We start from the raw sequence: 17,674 nt of genomic DNA on the forward strand, positions 1-17,674 counted from the left end.
TTATGATATCTTCAGGGTTCCTACACATTTGGAATTTCAAAATTCCATACTTTTCAATACCCTAATTTCCAGACTTCTTTTATTTTTTTCAGAGAATATGCGACATCTGAGTAAATATATCAGTGTATCATATTTCACATCATATTTAATTATTCTTAATAGGCGACTGTGGCCAAGTACCATAGTGGCATGCAAATAACAACTCAGGTAAGTTCAATGTCTGGGCTGAGGCAAAAAGGTTGGGACTATGGGTGCAAGTGATGCAGTAACGAGACATCTGTGTTTTTTTCTTTCATGTGGCTCAGAATCGCCTTCTCCCCCATGTTGGCGATGTCAAACGATTTCACACAAAGCTTGCATCTAGCACTGTGCGTGAATTGGGAATCCTTGGCCAACCAGTATTTATATAGGATATTGTCAAGCCATCCATCCAAAAACTTGCATCTACCCATTGTGAACCATGTGCAACTCGTCTTCTTGTCGAAGGTGCAGTGTTGGAGTGAAACTTGATACCTAGGGGGCTGGAGGAGGGTCATGGGGCAGCGGACTGGACATACCACTTGCCAATTAGGTAAAAGGGGCGGTATGTTTTCTGAGACGTTTGCTCTCACACATTAAATTACATTGATTAAATTATTTTTGGAAATACCTCATTTTCTATTTTAGAAAACAGTATTTTAGAACAGTAGTAATAGTCTGGAAACATAAATATTTTTCCATACTTTATTTTTCATTTTCTTTTTTCATTTCACTGTGAGGGTCCAAAGGACAGAGGGATGTTGTATGCTGTAAAGCCCTGTGAAGCAAATTGTGATTTGTGATATTGGGCTTTATAAATAAAATTGAAATTGAAATTGAATTTTCTATACTTTTTAATACCTTGAAATTGATCAAATTTATTTCCATACTTTTCCATACTTTCCATACTTGCGTAGGAACCCTGTATCTTGCAAAACAGCAAATTTCCATGTGTCTACAGATAATATTTGAATGAGGAAATTAGTACAACAATTGAAGTAAATATTAAGTGCAATTAGTTATATGGCATTTTTTTACAGTTAAATATCAAATTATCAGAGAATTTCTTGAGAAACTATCTGCTGATAGACGAGTAAATCTATAGACCTGTATGTCTGCCTATACATACAGGTCTATTAGTAAAGCTGAAAATTTTATTTATTTTCCAGTTTCATCATCTTCTCTGTTTTTGGTGGTGCAACCAAATTTTTACATGCCTTACTGCCACCTAAACATGGATGTATTTTCTTGCATCAAATGCCTAACTGCAATTTGGGGGATGATATAGACCTTTAGAGTGACCATCATTGTTCACTTGCTCCCTCAGCCCTCTGACGGTCGATCTCACCAAGTTCCCTTTAGCTTTTCAGACAATTGAAACAACACTTATGATAGCAGGGGATTCCCCCGAGGGCAAGTGCTGAGGGGAAGTGAGGGGAAGGGCATGTTGAACGACAACTGAAATGCAGCGAAGGAGGAAGGGTAAGGCACATTTTAATCTATTCTTCATATTGTTAAAGTACTTAATTTGTGTTTAAACTGTGTTAAATGTCAACATAAGATGTTATATTACTTATACATTTCAAAAAATCATATGAAAGATTTATAGCTTTTACTCAGGGTTTTTTCATAAATATCCGCCCACTGGAATGGACGGTGGATCTGAGTGTCACCACAAAACAAACACAAAACAGGAAATACTGTTGTGATTTGACTTTATCATAATGCATTCAATTAATTTTGTAGACAGAATATCAGTCTCAGGTTTCAACGTGCTGTTTTCAACATCAGAAACTGAGGATATATTGATGACAAATCCAACACAATATAGTGTGTGTGTGTGTGTATATATATATATATATATATATATATATATATATATATATATATATATATATATATTTACACACAGTACAGGCCAAAAGTTTGGACACACCTTCTCATTCAATGCGTTTTCTTTATTTTCATGACTATTTACATTGTAGATTCTCACTGAAGGCATCAAAACTATGAATGAACACATGTGGAGTTATGTACTTAACAAAAAAAGGTGAAATAACTGAAAACATGTTTTATATTCTAGTTTCTTCAAAATAGCCACCCTTTGCTCTGATTACTGCTTTCACACTCTTGGCATTCTCTCCATGAGCTTCAAGAGGTAGTCACCTGAAATGGTTTTCCAACAGTCTTGAAGGAGTTCCCAGAGGTGTTTAGCACTTGTTGGCCCCTTTGCCTTCACTCTGCGGTCCAGCTCACCCCAAACCATCTCAATTGGGTTCAGGTCCGGTGACTGTGGAGGCCAGGTCATCTGCCGCAGCACTCCATCACTCTTTCTTGGTCAAATAGCCCTTACACAGCCTGGAGGTGTGTTTGGGGTCATTGTCCTGTTGAAAAATAAATGATCGTCCAACTAAACGCAAACCGGATGGGATGGCATGTCGCTGCAGGATGCTGTGGTAGCCATGCTGGTTCAGTGTGCCTTCAATTTTGAATAAATCCCCAACAGTGTCACCAGCAAAACACCCCACACCATCACACCTCCTCCTCCATGCTTCACAGTGGGAACCAGGCATGTGGAATCCATCCGTCACCTTTTCTCTGCCTCACAAAGACACGGCGGTTGGAACCAAAGATCTCAAATTTGGACTCATCAGACCAAAGCACAGATTTCCACTGGTCTAATGTCCATTCCTTGTGTTTCTTGGCCCAAACAAATCTCTTCTGCTTGTTGCCTCTCCTTAGCAGTGGTTTCCTAGCAGCTATTTGACCATGAAGGCCTGATTCGCGCAGTCTCCTCTTAACAGTTGTTCTAGAGATGGGTCTGCTGCTAGAACTCTGTGTGGCATTCATCTGGTCTCTGATCTGAGCTGCTGTTAACTTGCGATTTCTGAGGCTGGTGACTCGGATGAACTTATCCTCAGAAGCAGAGGTGACTCTTGGTCTTCCTTTCCTGGGTCGGTCCTCATGTGTGCCAGTTTCGTTGTAGCGCTTGATGGTTTTTGGGACTCCACTTGGGGACACATTTAAAGTTTTTGCAATTTTCCGGACTGACTGACCTTCATTTCTTAAAGTAATGATGGCCACTCCTTTTTCTTTAGTTAGCTGATTGGTTCTTGCCATAATATGAATTTTAACAGTTGTCCAATAGGGCTGTCGGCTGTGTATTAACCTGACTTCTGCACAACACAACTGATGGTCCCAACCCCATTGATAAAGCAAGAAATTCCACTAGTTAACCCTGATAAGGCACACCTGTGAAGTGGAAACCATTTCAGGTGACTACCTCTTGAAGCTCATGGAGAGAATGCCAAGAGTGTGCAAAGCAGTAATCAGAGCAAAGGGTGGCTATTTTGAAGAAACTAGAATATAAAACATGTTTTCAGTTATTTCACCTTTTTGTTAAGTACATAACTCCACATGTGTTCATTCATAGTTTTGATGCCTTCAGTGAGAATCTACAATGTAAATAGTCATGAAAATAAAGAAAACGCATTGAATGAGAAGGTGTGTCCAAACTTTTGGCCTGTACTGTACACACATATATATATGCAATGTGTTTTCAAACATCATTTTATTCACTGATACAAGTTAAGCATTCATGAAAAATAAAAAAAACATGTTTTTTGTTTAATAAAAGGTTTGTTACAATCAGTTACTGTCATTTTTACTATTAGGTCATTTCTGCATTAACATTGGAATGGACAGAAAAAAATAACACAAAATAAAACATCCCAATCAAAAAATTTTTTTGGCTAATTTATGTTCTGAACAGGTTAAGTGAAATTAGTCAGAAGTGTGTTTGCATAGCCAAATGTGATTTATTAAAGAGTATATAATAATGTGAGGGTGATTGGGTTAGCATGGGTTAATGACATTACTATAAACATCTGGTTGAACAGATGCTGATAATAATGTTCAGCACTTTGGTGAGTTGTGCATGAAGCAGTTTTACATACCTTGAGCAAGCTTGAGAGGTCGTCATCCTTGTGCTTCTGCAACTATGAGGAGGAGATAATGAATGCTGCATTAGATAAATATTTATGTTTAATGACAACTCAGACAAACAGGGTTCCCACATACTGTCATAGACAAAATTTCAAAACTTTTCTATGACTTTTCAAGGACCTGAAATAAAATGTTCATAACCATTCTTAACGCATAACATGCAGCAGACTTTTAAAGCAGTAGTGGGGCATAGCATAGGTATGGAAAGTTGATGATCTACACATTCAATTACAGGGTCACAACATCAGTCTTGATGTGTTATTCAAACATATCACATTCAAACTCTGGTCAAACATAATTTCAGCTGGCTAGCATACATGGAGGGAGAGATGGAACGGTAAACGTACACGACAGTAAACAAAATGTAATCACACATCGATGCATATTACAGCTACATTATGTCAACAGCTACAGAAAGCAGCTACAGCCGTTGTGTTACATTACATGGAAGGTTATTCACAGATGATTACTGTACAATTAATTTCATTACATGTAATAAAATTCTATGACTTTCAAGGATTTTACTAAATCCATGACTTTCCCAGGCCTGGAAAATGAGACTGTGAAATCCCATGACTTTTCAAGGTTTTCCAAGACTGTGGGAACCCTGAATGAACATATATGAAATACCCTAAACTATTACGTTGAGGTCACACTTTAAACGACAAAGCAACTACACATCATTTTTAATGGAAGATGGTGACACAAAGCTGGAAACTTGATGGCTGACACATGTCACTCTGTAATGAGCATGACGTGCTACAAATCAAACTTTCCTCAGCACTCAAATGATGCTGTGAAGCGTTTACCAATCATGTTTTTTTCTAGCTGTGTTACTGTGTTATTTAGCTAAGGTAGCTGACGCTGTGCTAGCTCTCTCTGCATTGCAGTACACAGGGAGATGCAATGGGTGGTGAACTGTGATGCTAAAATGGGGCTCAGACATTGATGAAAAGCATAGATTTTTTTTGACCAAAATTCAAACATTAGATGACGCACAGTCGAAGTGCTTTCTTGGAAGCAGCAGACGCACACAAGCCTGTGATGACATAACGACATCAACGAGTGTCAACTCAGCGATAATGGAGCTGACCACGTTATTGCTTTGTTATCGGTGGTGTGAACAAAGCATAACAGTGCATTTATGAAGAACTGAACATTACCCTTTTTTTAAAGTATGTTCTCCACTTGTGGTATTCTCTTATAACGATTTCAATTCTTCTTTTCCAGCATTTCCCCTCCGTGGCAATGCCCTGTGGAGGAAAGACGGAGATGGGCAACAGTCCATAAAACACACAGAACAAAGACAGGATGTGAGAAGGGAAACATAAACTCAATCACAAACAAGTCTTTGAGAGAGTGAACATGAAATGATCCATGGGAGGAATTTGGTGACAACAACACAAAGTCACTATTGATGTTTGAGCATCACATTTTTCTGCCTCTACCTCTGTAGGACGATGGACGTCGGAGTCCATGCTTCCATCCAGGGGTGTTGCAAAGTGACAAACAGGGTTCTCCCTTTTCTCCACATCTAGGGGATAAGACACAACCTCAAAGTCACCCTCAGTAGAAAGACATAGTTCCCTTTTTTCCATAATGGTGAACTGCATTTACAACACAAGAAAAAGTAGAAAACATCTCACAGCACACTTTGCTTGAAGTGGAAAAAAGAGCGGTCAGAGCTCAGCTTACAGCTCATGAAAACCTTGACCCAGACTGAGTTTATTTTTGAGACTTGAATAAGAGTCGCTATCAGTCACTGTCATTAAACTGCTCGTGGCATGTAAACAAAATGATACAACTGCAGCATGTTGCAAAGACAGAACCAATATTTATCTTGAAATCATAAACAACAGGTCTAAGTTCCTGATTTTACAGATAATGTTGCAAGAACTGTTAAAGCAATACTTCACCCCAACATGACCATTTGTATATCAGTTACACATCCTAGGTTTTGTTGAATTCGTGAAGAAAACTTCCTCGACAGCAAACGAAGAATCCAAGTCTGGTTTATCCAGACATATGCTTAGTACTTCCCAAACAGATGGACCTTACCAGCGGGGAACTGAACTTTAAGTGAAACTTATCTATGCTCTCTTCAAAGCCAGACTCTATAGAAAAAAAACTGTAATTTTACCTTGCTGAACACGGGAGCTACTGGTCTACCACTGCCTTGGTCAGTAGTTTATTGTGTCACTGTGCAACTTTAGTGTTTTAAAGGATTAGTTCGGATTTACCCATCAAGGGAGTGGTCGACCAGCAGCTTCAGTGTTCAGCGAGGTAGAATTAGTTTCTGTTCAGCTCCCATCAGAAAGAGCTGTCTCTTTGGGAAGTACTGAGCATACCACTGATGGATAGATAACACTTGGATTTTACTGCACAAGTTGTGTGAAAGTTTGTCAGCAGATGTTTTGATATAGATTTGGTGTTGTTAAAAGTGGACCCCTATGACTTCAGTTCATTAAGTTTGTGGATTCTTCATTCACAGTGGAGGCATGCAAGAAAAACAAAGTTTTCCTCAGAAATTCAACGTAACACGAGGTGAGTGACTGACATACAAATGATTATTTGGGGGGGGGAAATTCCTTTATGGGTAAGTTGTAATAAACAGGTGAAATGAGAGGAAAAATGAAGGCTGGTAACATTGTGGATCCTGAAAAGCTCAATGTGTCCTGAAATGTAGACCTACCGGTATAAAAGAATGTATGAAGGAGTCTCTCCACTACATCTGACATCAGATTGTCTATTAGATCCTGATGTCTTCACACACGCTACAGCTGAATTAAAGAAGCATTAAAATTCCACTTCACACTAATTATTGAAAAACACAATCTAGGTCTGCACAATTATGGTCAAAATGATAATTGATATTATTCTGATCAATATTCCGATGATTTTAATACGATTACTCATACATTTTAAGCACAATTCTTTTTATTGAACTTTCACATTTAAATAAACAGTGCACTGCTTTCTTCTCTATGTGATAGTTGATGAAATATTTGATTTTAGTTTTGCCGATCTGCAGTTGCAATATTACGTAAAGTTTTTCACAGGCTACCGCTGCAGTGCGCACACATAACAGCGTACAGCTCTTCAAAAATGGAAGCTGGCTGTTAGCTTAGAAAAAGGCTTATTTTGAAATGCAGCAGAGTTTTCTATGAGCAGAGCACAAATTTTGAATGTAAATATCGCAGTCGATCATTTTCATTTAATTGTGGGAAGCCCTAATCGTTACTGTGGTTAATATTTGATTATGTGTGCAGCCCTAATACAGTCAACTCTCTGTGGGTAGAAAATGAAGAGGAGCTCTTACACTGCATATACCAGGCTCTCCATATGGCGTTGTTGAGGCGAATCTTGTCTCTCCAAAGCAGCTTTAGACCCTTGAAGTTTTTCCATTTGGGAGATACCAACTTACCACTGAAAAAAAAACCCAAGACAATTTACAGTGAGATAAGTGATGAGAGACCTGGGACATTCTATAATTGCCATGGCTTAATCTGTGCAAGTAGATCTATATCTCTACTATAATTCAAACTCTACTTTGTGTTATCAGCAGATAAAGCCCTGATATTCTTGCTTGTAGAGAAAAAAAATGATTTCACAGACTTAAAAAATGCCCCCTCTATCTTCTACCTTCCAATGACACAACACTTTATATGGGATTTTTTTAAAAGTTTGTTTAATCATGAATCTATTTAGCTTACACACCAACGAGAGCAAATGTTGTCTCTGTCACAGTCTCTTAAATTGTCTCCTTACGAACAAGATTTTGACCTTAATACTGACGCCTGACACTGACCTAAAGCCTTAATACTGAAAAGTGATGCTTGCTCGCTGTAACACTGAGCCAGCGTCCATCACTCAGTAAAAGGTAAGACAACACCGTTTGGTGACAGGAGTTACACGCGGGATGACTGACTGTTTCACTGACACACTGGCCTGAATGTGGCTTCTCATGCCAGTATACTAGGCTCTGGAACAATGTGTCTATTTCATAAATGACAAAGAAATTGAAAATGAATACATTGAAAACTGACACAAAAAGTTGTTTCTCATTTCTGACAGAAAAGCTGATATTTCTCTTGCCACAGGAACAGAAAAAAGCTGAACCCTACACTATGAAACCAAGTGTACAAACAATTTAAAAAGAGAAAAGCTAGCCGTCACCTTGACCAACACTGGCAGTGTACTGACAGACCTCAAGAGATAAAGCAAGCAAAACAAACAAGAAGGAAACAGTCAAGGTCAGGCTTAAATTAGACTGATATTTACCAGAACGATATGGAGATAAGGGGTCAAATAAACAGAGAGGAAACACACGTATGCTATTAAATGTAAAACAAGGAGACATCAGATGAATTCATCAGTGTGCACTGTTCATTATGTGAAACTTATGATTACCGCACAGTGACATTAGGTGAGCTGTGGACAGTGTGGTAATGATTTTGTTACAAGTCATACAGAGAATTATAATCAGCCACGTTGGTCAATAATGGACTGAAACTTTGTGGTTTTAAGGAATGCTGGTATCACGTTTAACGTCCAACTGAGTGTATTAATATTACTGCACCAACTTTTAAATATGTTTTTTACATTCATTTATTAATTTTCTCTAAGCACTTATTGTGTTGGGGGTCATGGAGACTTGGGCAAGAGGCGGGGTACACACCGGACAGGTCACCAGACTATCGCAGGGCCGACATAGAGACAGACAACCATTCACACTCACATTCACACCTATGGCCAATTTAGAGTCACCAATTAACCTGCATGTCTTTGGACTGTGGGAGGAAGCTGGAGAACATCCAAACTTTGAACCCCCACCCTGGATTCGAACCAGGAATCCCCTTGCTGTGAGGGGACAATGCTAACCACTGAACCTTCGTGCCGTCATGTTTTTTTATATGACTAAAGTTCAACAGGACAAGAGAGAAGGATATAGGGCTGAGCAATATGGGTAAAATCAGATATTACTATTTGTTTGACCAAATACCTCGATAATCGATATTGCAGCAATACTGCAGGGTTGACTAACGGTGCTTTTATAAAATATTGATAAATAATCATCAGTAATGTGGATATAATGACTAAGCTGGTAAAGGCATAGTCTCGCTCACCAGACCTTTCTCAAGAAAAGAAAGGTCTAGCTGGGCCGACTCGCACTTTAAGATTGGAGAAAAAACGCCCTGGCTGCTTGTATTTCTTTCAACCAATCACAATCGTTCTGGGCGGTGAACAGCAACGGTGCGCTTGCAAAAATATTCCCAGGGGGAAACAGGTTTTGGTGTAACACGCCCACAAAAATATCGCTTACAGGACGTGAACCATGGCAGAAAAATGGCCACATCCCCACAAGATCAAACACTGCAAAAGTTAGTAAAGGACGTGTTGAAAACGGTTGAAAACTGCTACACAACTGGAGGTGGTAGGGCGGGACTTCAGTGGGTGGCTCGTTCCGCCCAATGAGAGGCTGATCTATGCAGCGAACTTCCGCCCACTCAGACTAGTAAAGGTAAATAACAGAAAGACGAGAGCAGTCTTGTAAGTTCAGAAAAGTACATCACTTTACTGTAAGGCAGCTTTTCAAACAAAAGAAAGACAACACTTACAATGTCATGACATCCAAAATCTGAGACGATATCTAGTCTCATATCATGATACTGATATAGAGTGCTATCGATATATTACCCAGCTATATACTGTATCTATATCTATTTTCTTATTTCTCATCTGCTTTGATGGGGCAATGTTTATCACAGTCCAAAAGGGTTAGCTCACACTTTCCTTCTTCCTATCGTTCCTCTCCTGTTACAGTCTGTCCTTCCTGTGCACTCTTTGCCAGCTGTCATTTGTGTGCTTGAGTACTGTTTGAGTCCTTGGAAGTGGGAAAAGCTGTTTCAGTAAGCAGTCCAACTTGGTGCAGGAACTAGAGAAGAAGCAGTACTACAGGGGAAATCTCTGCAGATCCACCAGTGTTCTCATTGTGAGTGAAGGCTCTGTCATGCACACAAATACTCATCACTTCTCTGTGTCGGATGAATGACAACAGCAGAACAGTAACTGGTAGTAGTGCTTTCCTAGTCTATAAATAGTCTCCTCAGTGGATCCAAGTCGGTGCCATTTTTAAAGTCAGAGGGAATCCTCCGAGCAGCTGGCTCTGCACCAACACTACAGTAACACTAAGCGGTCAACAGAACCATGGGTAACGTGAGCCAAGGAATTCTTTACCGCATTTAGACCCAACTTTCACTGGCACGTTTTGTTTGAATCTCAACATTAACACTGCTTTAACATTTACTGAAGTTTATAAACTTGTCAGCATTCACTGTGCTGCTTTTTCTCGGGACACTGGGCTGCACATTGTGAATTATGATGTTTAATTTAAAGGATTTTGTTTAGAGGATGGTGTAGTCTGGAGAATAAAGTCCTCCATAAGAAACATCGGTACTGTGTTGTGTTACATATACATTTTTTCCTGCATACTTCTTATTTCTTATGTCTATATACAGTATAAGAACAACTGTAACGTCCCCCAACTGTAACGTCCCCCAATTTTCCCACTGGGGATCAACAAAGGATTCTGAGTTTGAATCAAACGTCTCTGTCTAGGAATATTAGTCAGGTTTTGATTTTTGTTTAATAATTTCGGTTAATTTTGAATGAAAATGTCCTGATACTGGCTGGTAACAATTCTGCTGCTTGCTGTTCACAGTTTTACACAATTCTAGACTAAATACTTTTTTGATTCTGTTTGTCAGGCCAAGTAAAATATTTAAAGACTCTGATTTAAATCCTCTCATGGGTCATTTTTTAAGTATTTGTGACATTTCACAGACAAACTAAGAACTGCGATATTAAAGAGATATGTGTGATATGTGAAACAATAATTTTCAGAGGACCCAGTGTGTTCAACAATTTGAAAAATCAGCTGAACATGCCCGGAGCTGTGCCTGCTAATGTCTCAGCACTGTCGAAACAAAACACTATTTGTTCTGACGTGAAGGAGATCTGTCTGATTAGATTCAAGATGTGCACAGCCCGTGGCAACTTTGGCAAAGCATAAATACTGCCTGGCAGCTTGATTTGGCCTGAAAGACACTCCTGTATAAATCATTCCACCTTAAGTTAGGACAAAGATCTCTCTTTTAAGAGAGTGTAATCTGAGTTCATCAGGCCTGGTGCTCAGTTCACATAACGTCTCAACAGAGTGCCACACTAAACTCGAGGTAACAGAAGTAACAAGTACATTTACTCAAGCACTGCACTGAAGTACAAGTCTGATGTGGTTATACTTCACAGTAAAACCATATGATAAACTTATTTAGTTCAGAATTAAACCAGTGGTTCTCAACCTTAATGGCTTGGGGCTACAGTTGATACAGATGTTGTGACTGTAGTATCAGATGCGATTAAAGTGGTGAATTGTAATTTTTGCATTTTTCCCTGAAGGAAATACTAAAATGATGATGATGTGATTTTTGCCAGGGTCTGTACGAAACAAGCACCTGTTTTTTAAAGTCACACAAACTAAAAATTTATGGATCTGGTGGATTTTAAAACAGCTCAAGTCATGTACAAAGTGAGAAATAACTTACTACCTGGCAAGAGAGGAGGGGTACAACATCGGAGGTAGACTAAAATAACGTCTGAAATAACGTTTTTGCACGACTCTGAAAAGTATGACGTACAGTACAGGCCAAAAGTTTGGACACACCTTCTCATTCAATGCGTTTTCTTTATTTTCATGACTATTTACATTGTAGATTCTCACTGAAGGCATCAAAACTATGAATGAACACATGTGGAGTTATGTACTTAACAAAAAAAGGTGAAATAACTGAAACATGTTTTATATTCTAGTTTCTTCAAAATAGCCACCCTTTGCTCTGATTACTGCTTTGCACACTCTTGGCATTCTCTCCATGAGCTTCAAGAGGTAGTCACCTGAAATGGTTTTCCAACAGTCTTGAAGGAGTTCCCAGAGGTGTTTAGCACTTGTTGGCCCCTTTGCCTTCACTCTGCGGTCCAGCTCACCCCAAACCATCTCGATGGGGTTCAGGTCCGGTGGCTGTGGAGGCCAGGTCATCTGCCGCAGCACTCCATCACTCTCCTTTTTGGTCAAATAGCCCTTACACAGCCTGGAGGTGTGTTTGGGGTCATTGTCCTGTTGAAAAATAAATGATCGTCCAACTAAACGCAAACCGGATGGGATGGCATGTCGCTGCAGGATGCTGTGGTAGCCATGCTGGTTCAGTGTGCCTTCAATTTTGAATAAATCCCCAAAAGTATCACCAGCAAAACACCCCCACACCATCACACCTCCTCCTCCATGCTTCACAGTGGGAACCAGGCATGTGGAATCCATCCGTTCACCTTTTCTGCGTCTCACAAAGACACGGCGGTTGGAACCAAAGATCTCAAATTTGGACTCATCAGACCAAAGCACAGATTTCCATTGGGTATATGGGTATGCATTGGGTATATGGGTATGCTGCTAGAACTCTGTGTGGCATTCATCTGGTCTCTGATCTGAGCTGCTGTTAACTTGCGATTTCTGAGGCTGGTGACTCGGATGAACTTATCCTCAGAAGCAGAGGTGACTCTTGGTCTTCCTTTCCTGGGTCGGTCCTCATGTGTGCCAGTTTCGTTGTAGCGCTTGATGGTTTTTGCGACTCCACTTGGGGACACATTTAAAGTTTTTGCAATTTTCTGGACTGACTGACCTTCATTTCTTAAAGTAATGATGGCCACTCGTTTTTCTTTAGTTAGCTGATTGGTTCTTGCCATAATATGAATTTTAACAGTTGTCCAATAGGGCTGTCGGCTGTGTATTAACCTGACTTCTGCACATCACAACTGATGGTCCCAACCCCATTGATAAAGCAAGAAATTCCACTAATTAACCCTGATAAGGCACACCTGTGAAGTGGAAACCATTTCAGGTGACTACCTCTTGAAGCTCATGGAGAGAATGCCAAGAGTGTGCAAAGCAGTAATCAGAGCAAAGGGTGGCTATTTTGAAGAAACTAGAATATAAAACATGTTTTCAGTTATTTCACCTTTTTTGTTAAGTACATAACTCCACATGTGTTCATTCATAGTTTTGATGCCTTCAGTGAGAATCTACAATGTAAATAGTCATGAAAATAAAGAAAACGCATTGAATGAGAAGGTGTGTCCAAACTTTTGGCCTGTACTGTATATCAATTTGTGTGGTGATTTTGAGGAACGCACTGGGTTGACGACATAAAACAAAGTAAAGATATCCAACAATTTAAAAACAGGTGCAAAGACAGGATCTTCACAAAGTACAGAAATGATTAGCGGGAATGAAAAGCACACTCATATCGGTACTCTCCATTTGTATTTGTTTAATACACGGGGTGAAATTGGTTATCAGGTATTAAGAAGTGCAGTGGTGTAAATGTGTGGTTGATCAATTTTGACGAGAGTGTATTTATGTAATAGTCTGCTTAGTGTTGGTTTAAGTTTGACGGTAGGACTAGACAAGCATGTTGCTTCTTCCTACTCCTCTTCAGACATGAAATATTATTTATATTTCTCATTGTAAGTCTGTTCATGATTTGTCATTTGTCTCTAATAGTTTTTTTTCCTACAATAGATTATATTTTATTGTACTATTATTATTATTATTATTACTATTATGATTTTTAAATGTTCAAAATAGATAAATCAAATCAAATCAAGCATGTTCCCTTACGTCTGGAATATTATTTGTGTAGCGCCACAGTGCTTCATTTAATAGTATGTTGTGACACATTTTACCATCATGCATGAACTGAAGCTCCTACGGCAAGCCGTTTTAACATTTAATCACTAAGTCCGACTATCCGGAATTACCATTATAGATATCTATAACGTCATTTTGACTAGTAGTAATGTCATTGTGACTAGTATGAATTTTAATTTAAGATATCTGTAACATCATTCTGACTAGTCAAAACTGAATTACAGATATCTGTAACGTCATTCTGACTAGTCAAAACTACAGTTACAGATATCTGTAATTCAGTTTTGACTAGTAAGATTCAAACTATTTTTGCCATTCATGTGTATGGGGTTTGTCATTATAGATATCTACAACGTCATTTTGACTAGTCATAATTCAGTTGCGGATATCTATAATGTCATTTTGACTAGTCATAATTCAGTTACAGATATCTACAATGTCATTCTGACTAGTCATAATTCGAATTCAAGATATCTACAACGTCATTCTGACTATCTGAAACTCAATTCAAGATATCTAGAAAGGACCATGTAGATATCTTCAATTGATGATAATTAAAGATATTAAAGAATTAAAGAACTCGAATTATGACTAGTCAAAATTAAATTGTAGATATCTCAAACTGGAATTACAGATATCCACAATTCAGTTGCAGATATCCGCAATAACAATTGCAGATATCCGCAACTACATTGGAGATATCTATAATGACAAACCCCATACACACGAATGGCAAAAAATAGTTTTAATCTTACTAGTCAAAACTGAATTACAGATATCTTCAATAAGAGTTTTGACTAGGCAAAATTATGTTGCAGATATCAGTAATGAATATCCAGTCTGGCGATTAAATGTTAAAACGGCTTGCTATATGCTCCTGCCACCTGGATACGGCACTTGTCCATATTTCAAATTCGATAATATTTAGATTAATTGTGCAGGTTACTTGATGTCCCTTACAAAAACAGGCCAGGGCCTATTTTAACATTACACATGTTTATGTGTTGTTAAACTTCTGTGTCTCCAAAATTCTCAGATGGTTTCCTTCACCTGCTTGAGGTAAGGGTCAAAGGACGGAGGGATGTCGCCTGTTGTAGAGCCCTGTGAGGCGTATTGTGATTTGCGATATTGAGCTTTATAGATAAAATTGAAATTGAATTGAATTATTATTAATGATGCAGGCCTTTGAGGCATGCTTTGAGATTGGACTACACTGAGCTTTGACTTAATCTGACTAACCTGTCAAGCACTTTGGGTACGAAATGTGCTATATCAATAAATTTAGATTGGTAAAATCATTCAGAATCAAATATGAATACTAATTTGTGGCAGGACTTGTTGTTTTCTTTTTTGTACCCTATTAATCATGTCATGATCCCCTGTATTTGTGTGACCTTTAGGAGGGAGCCCCACCTCTGGTCTGGAACAACTGGACAAACTACCTAATAGTGCATATGTTAAAACATGTTCACCCTTAATGCTGCAAATGCATTAAGTCACAGGTGTTAACACAATCTGATAATGTAATATTTGGTAATAAATCAGCTACATGGTGCATTTTATCTGCAGGACTTTCACTCGTGCTGTGTGCTGACATTTAAGTCGAGGGTCTGCGTACTTCCTTCACCACAATCGTGTGGTCAAGCAGGAAGTTGCATGAAGAGGAGACTCGTGACTGCAATTTCACACCAGTGTATCCCATGCCTGACTTTTCTGACCTGCACAGGACTGAGATGGGTGAAGAGCTCCAGTCTAAAGCAAAGCTCTCATGTGAGTGCAGGCAGGTGAGCTGTGATGTAACATACCTGTACGCCAGGGTCATGCACTCAAAGAGTTTGGTGAGTGAAGCGTCTATGGAGAGGTGCGACGTGCTCGCCTTGCCAAAATGATAGGTCTGACAGGTCTGTTTGTTGACAGTGTCGAAGTCGTAGCCCTTCTTCGGGGGGTGCTCGCTGTGGGGCGAGGACACCATGAAGTGTCCGCTGTGGATGATCTGTGACTCCAGCCCGTCAGACCTCTTCAGCCCCAGCTGGGTCTCCTCCGCGTCCGAGTCGTCGTCCTGCTCCTGCTTTATGCTCGCCGGGGTGCCACGGTACCTCTGCCGTAAAGAAATCTCTCTTGTAGCCATGTCGGTGAACTCACCAGACAAATAGCTAACGTTAGCCAACAAGCTAGGACAATAAAACTCTGTCTTTCATGAGGCGGTGCAGGATGACGCGGTTCAGCCGGACTGTCGGTTAAAGTTTGTCAACTTGGTGCCGTCCAGTCCGAGTCCTCGGGTCACTCATTTTTAGAGCTCGCTGTTAGTATTTAGTGGCCCAAGTTAACTTGTTGTTGTCTTGTTAGATAGTTGACGTAGCTGGGAGTCGCAGCGACCAGCTGACAAAAAAAGCTTGCAGGCTGCGGAGCAGGAAGTTCCTGTGTGAGCGCGTCTCTGATTGGTTCAGGTCAGAGTCCCACCCACTGGAGGACTCAAAATAAACCTGGAGCGACAGGTTGCCCACACACACAGTCTGCACACATTCATGCATGATAAAGGACAGTCAGCATGCAGTGTCCACATACATAAAATAGTTGATAAGGGTGTAATCTTGTTTTAGGGAGTGTTCGCTATTATTTATGAGAAAGAGGGGGAGGCATGTCAGATAATTTCTTTATCACTTTCTTCCCTTAGCAGAGGGGCACCCAACTTTTTAAAAGGTGACGCAGGCACTAAACAAGTGAGAGACATGACAGGGGCAACCCTACGTGGGAGACAAGACAAAAAAGACAAAAAATATTGACACAGAAGACAAACACGGGTATATTAGTAGGTTGACAGTGTTGAATGGCATTTGTGTGTGTGTGTGTGTGTGTGTGTGTGTGTTGATGAAGCTGATGAAGCAGTAAAAAGGGGTAATGAGTTGGAACAAGAGGAACAGGACTAAGGGGAAGAGTCACGAGTATATATAGATTAAGCGAACTTAAGTTAGGAAGAGAAAAGAAGCAGAAAAATAAATGACTAATTAAAAACCAAATTAAATTTTAAGAGAAAAATCCCTTGGGCATTCAATTTTACACAGCTGTATAGAGTAGGCTACCCCAGGGAGGATGTTTTCCTGTAGGCTGACATGGAGATTAGCTTTGCCCTCATCAAAAAGCCTATGGGATTTTTCAGAAAATAAGCTTTGTGGCAAACAAACGTTTATGATTCTTACACGTTTTGTTCAGCAAGTTAATCTCCACAAATTAACACCTCTTTTATGATTTCAGATGCCTAAATGCAATCACCAGAGTTAAAAATCATTCATCAGGCTGTAAACACGCTACACTATGGTCACATGACTTAACATTGCCCTCACAGCATGGCTCTAAAGCTGTAGTCAGCATGATGACATTCTGTAGCCTCATTTAGCAACTTGTTTGCAACTGGCTTTTTTAAGACACACAATTCAAGAGTGGGGTATTTACTGACATATTTTATGTTGTGGAACAAAAGGTGAAAGTCTGTTAAGCCTGTGTTAACCACAGACCTTATTTCAGGCATCTAACCAAAAAACATTCAAAGAACCCATTGACTTTGAGACAAAGGAACCCGGAGTGGAAAAATGCTGACTCATTTCTGGGTTTAAGGACTCATTCCTGGGGCACTCGGTTTTGTATTTATTTTAGTGCCTTTTAAAAAAGCAATTTTTGAAAATAGATTTTTTTTTTTTCCAATTTTTAAAAACCATTTTTGTTTGGAAGGGATGCCCTCTTTAAAAAAAAAAACACCAAAGTTGAACCATTTATCGTAGCCAGAAACTGTAAAAATTGAAACAAGCGCTTCTGTTAAATAAATAAACCAAAAAAAAAAAAAAAAAAAAACCTAAAAAAAAAATCGTAGCTTAATATAGCAACATTTCATCAAAA

At 39.3% G+C, this 17,674-nt stretch overlaps 1 protein-coding gene across 5 annotated transcripts in view; it reads right to left on the bottom strand.

Annotated features, from left to right (window-relative positions):
* LOC125889800 (MLX interacting protein) overlaps window positions 1–16,195 on the bottom strand; it is a 58,792-nt gene extending 42,597 nt beyond the window's left edge. For all 5 annotated transcript variants that reach the window (XR_007449483.1, XM_049577955.1, XM_049577953.1 and 2 more), the window contains exons 1-5: window positions 15,589–16,195; window positions 7,343–7,449; window positions 5,472–5,557; window positions 5,187–5,276; window positions 3,975–4,016 (exon numbers count right to left, since the gene is read on the bottom strand). Coding sequence is in view for 4 of the 5 variants with exons in the window: in XM_049577955.1 (XP_049433912.1) it covers window positions 3,975–4,016; window positions 5,187–5,276; window positions 5,472–5,557; window positions 7,343–7,449; window positions 15,589–15,911 (648 nt within the window). In the remaining variant the exon portion in view is untranslated. The remainder of the gene's footprint in view (window positions 1–3,974; window positions 4,017–5,186; window positions 5,277–5,471; window positions 5,558–7,342; window positions 7,450–15,588) is intronic.
* Window positions 16,196–17,674: the final 1,479 nt, after the last annotated feature.

Source organism: Epinephelus fuscoguttatus, linkage group LG6 (assembly GCF_011397635.1).
Source record: "Epinephelus fuscoguttatus linkage group LG6, E.fuscoguttatus.final_Chr_v1".
In the NCBI taxonomy this organism is placed as follows: Eukaryota; Metazoa; Chordata; class Actinopteri; order Perciformes; family Serranidae; genus Epinephelus; species Epinephelus fuscoguttatus.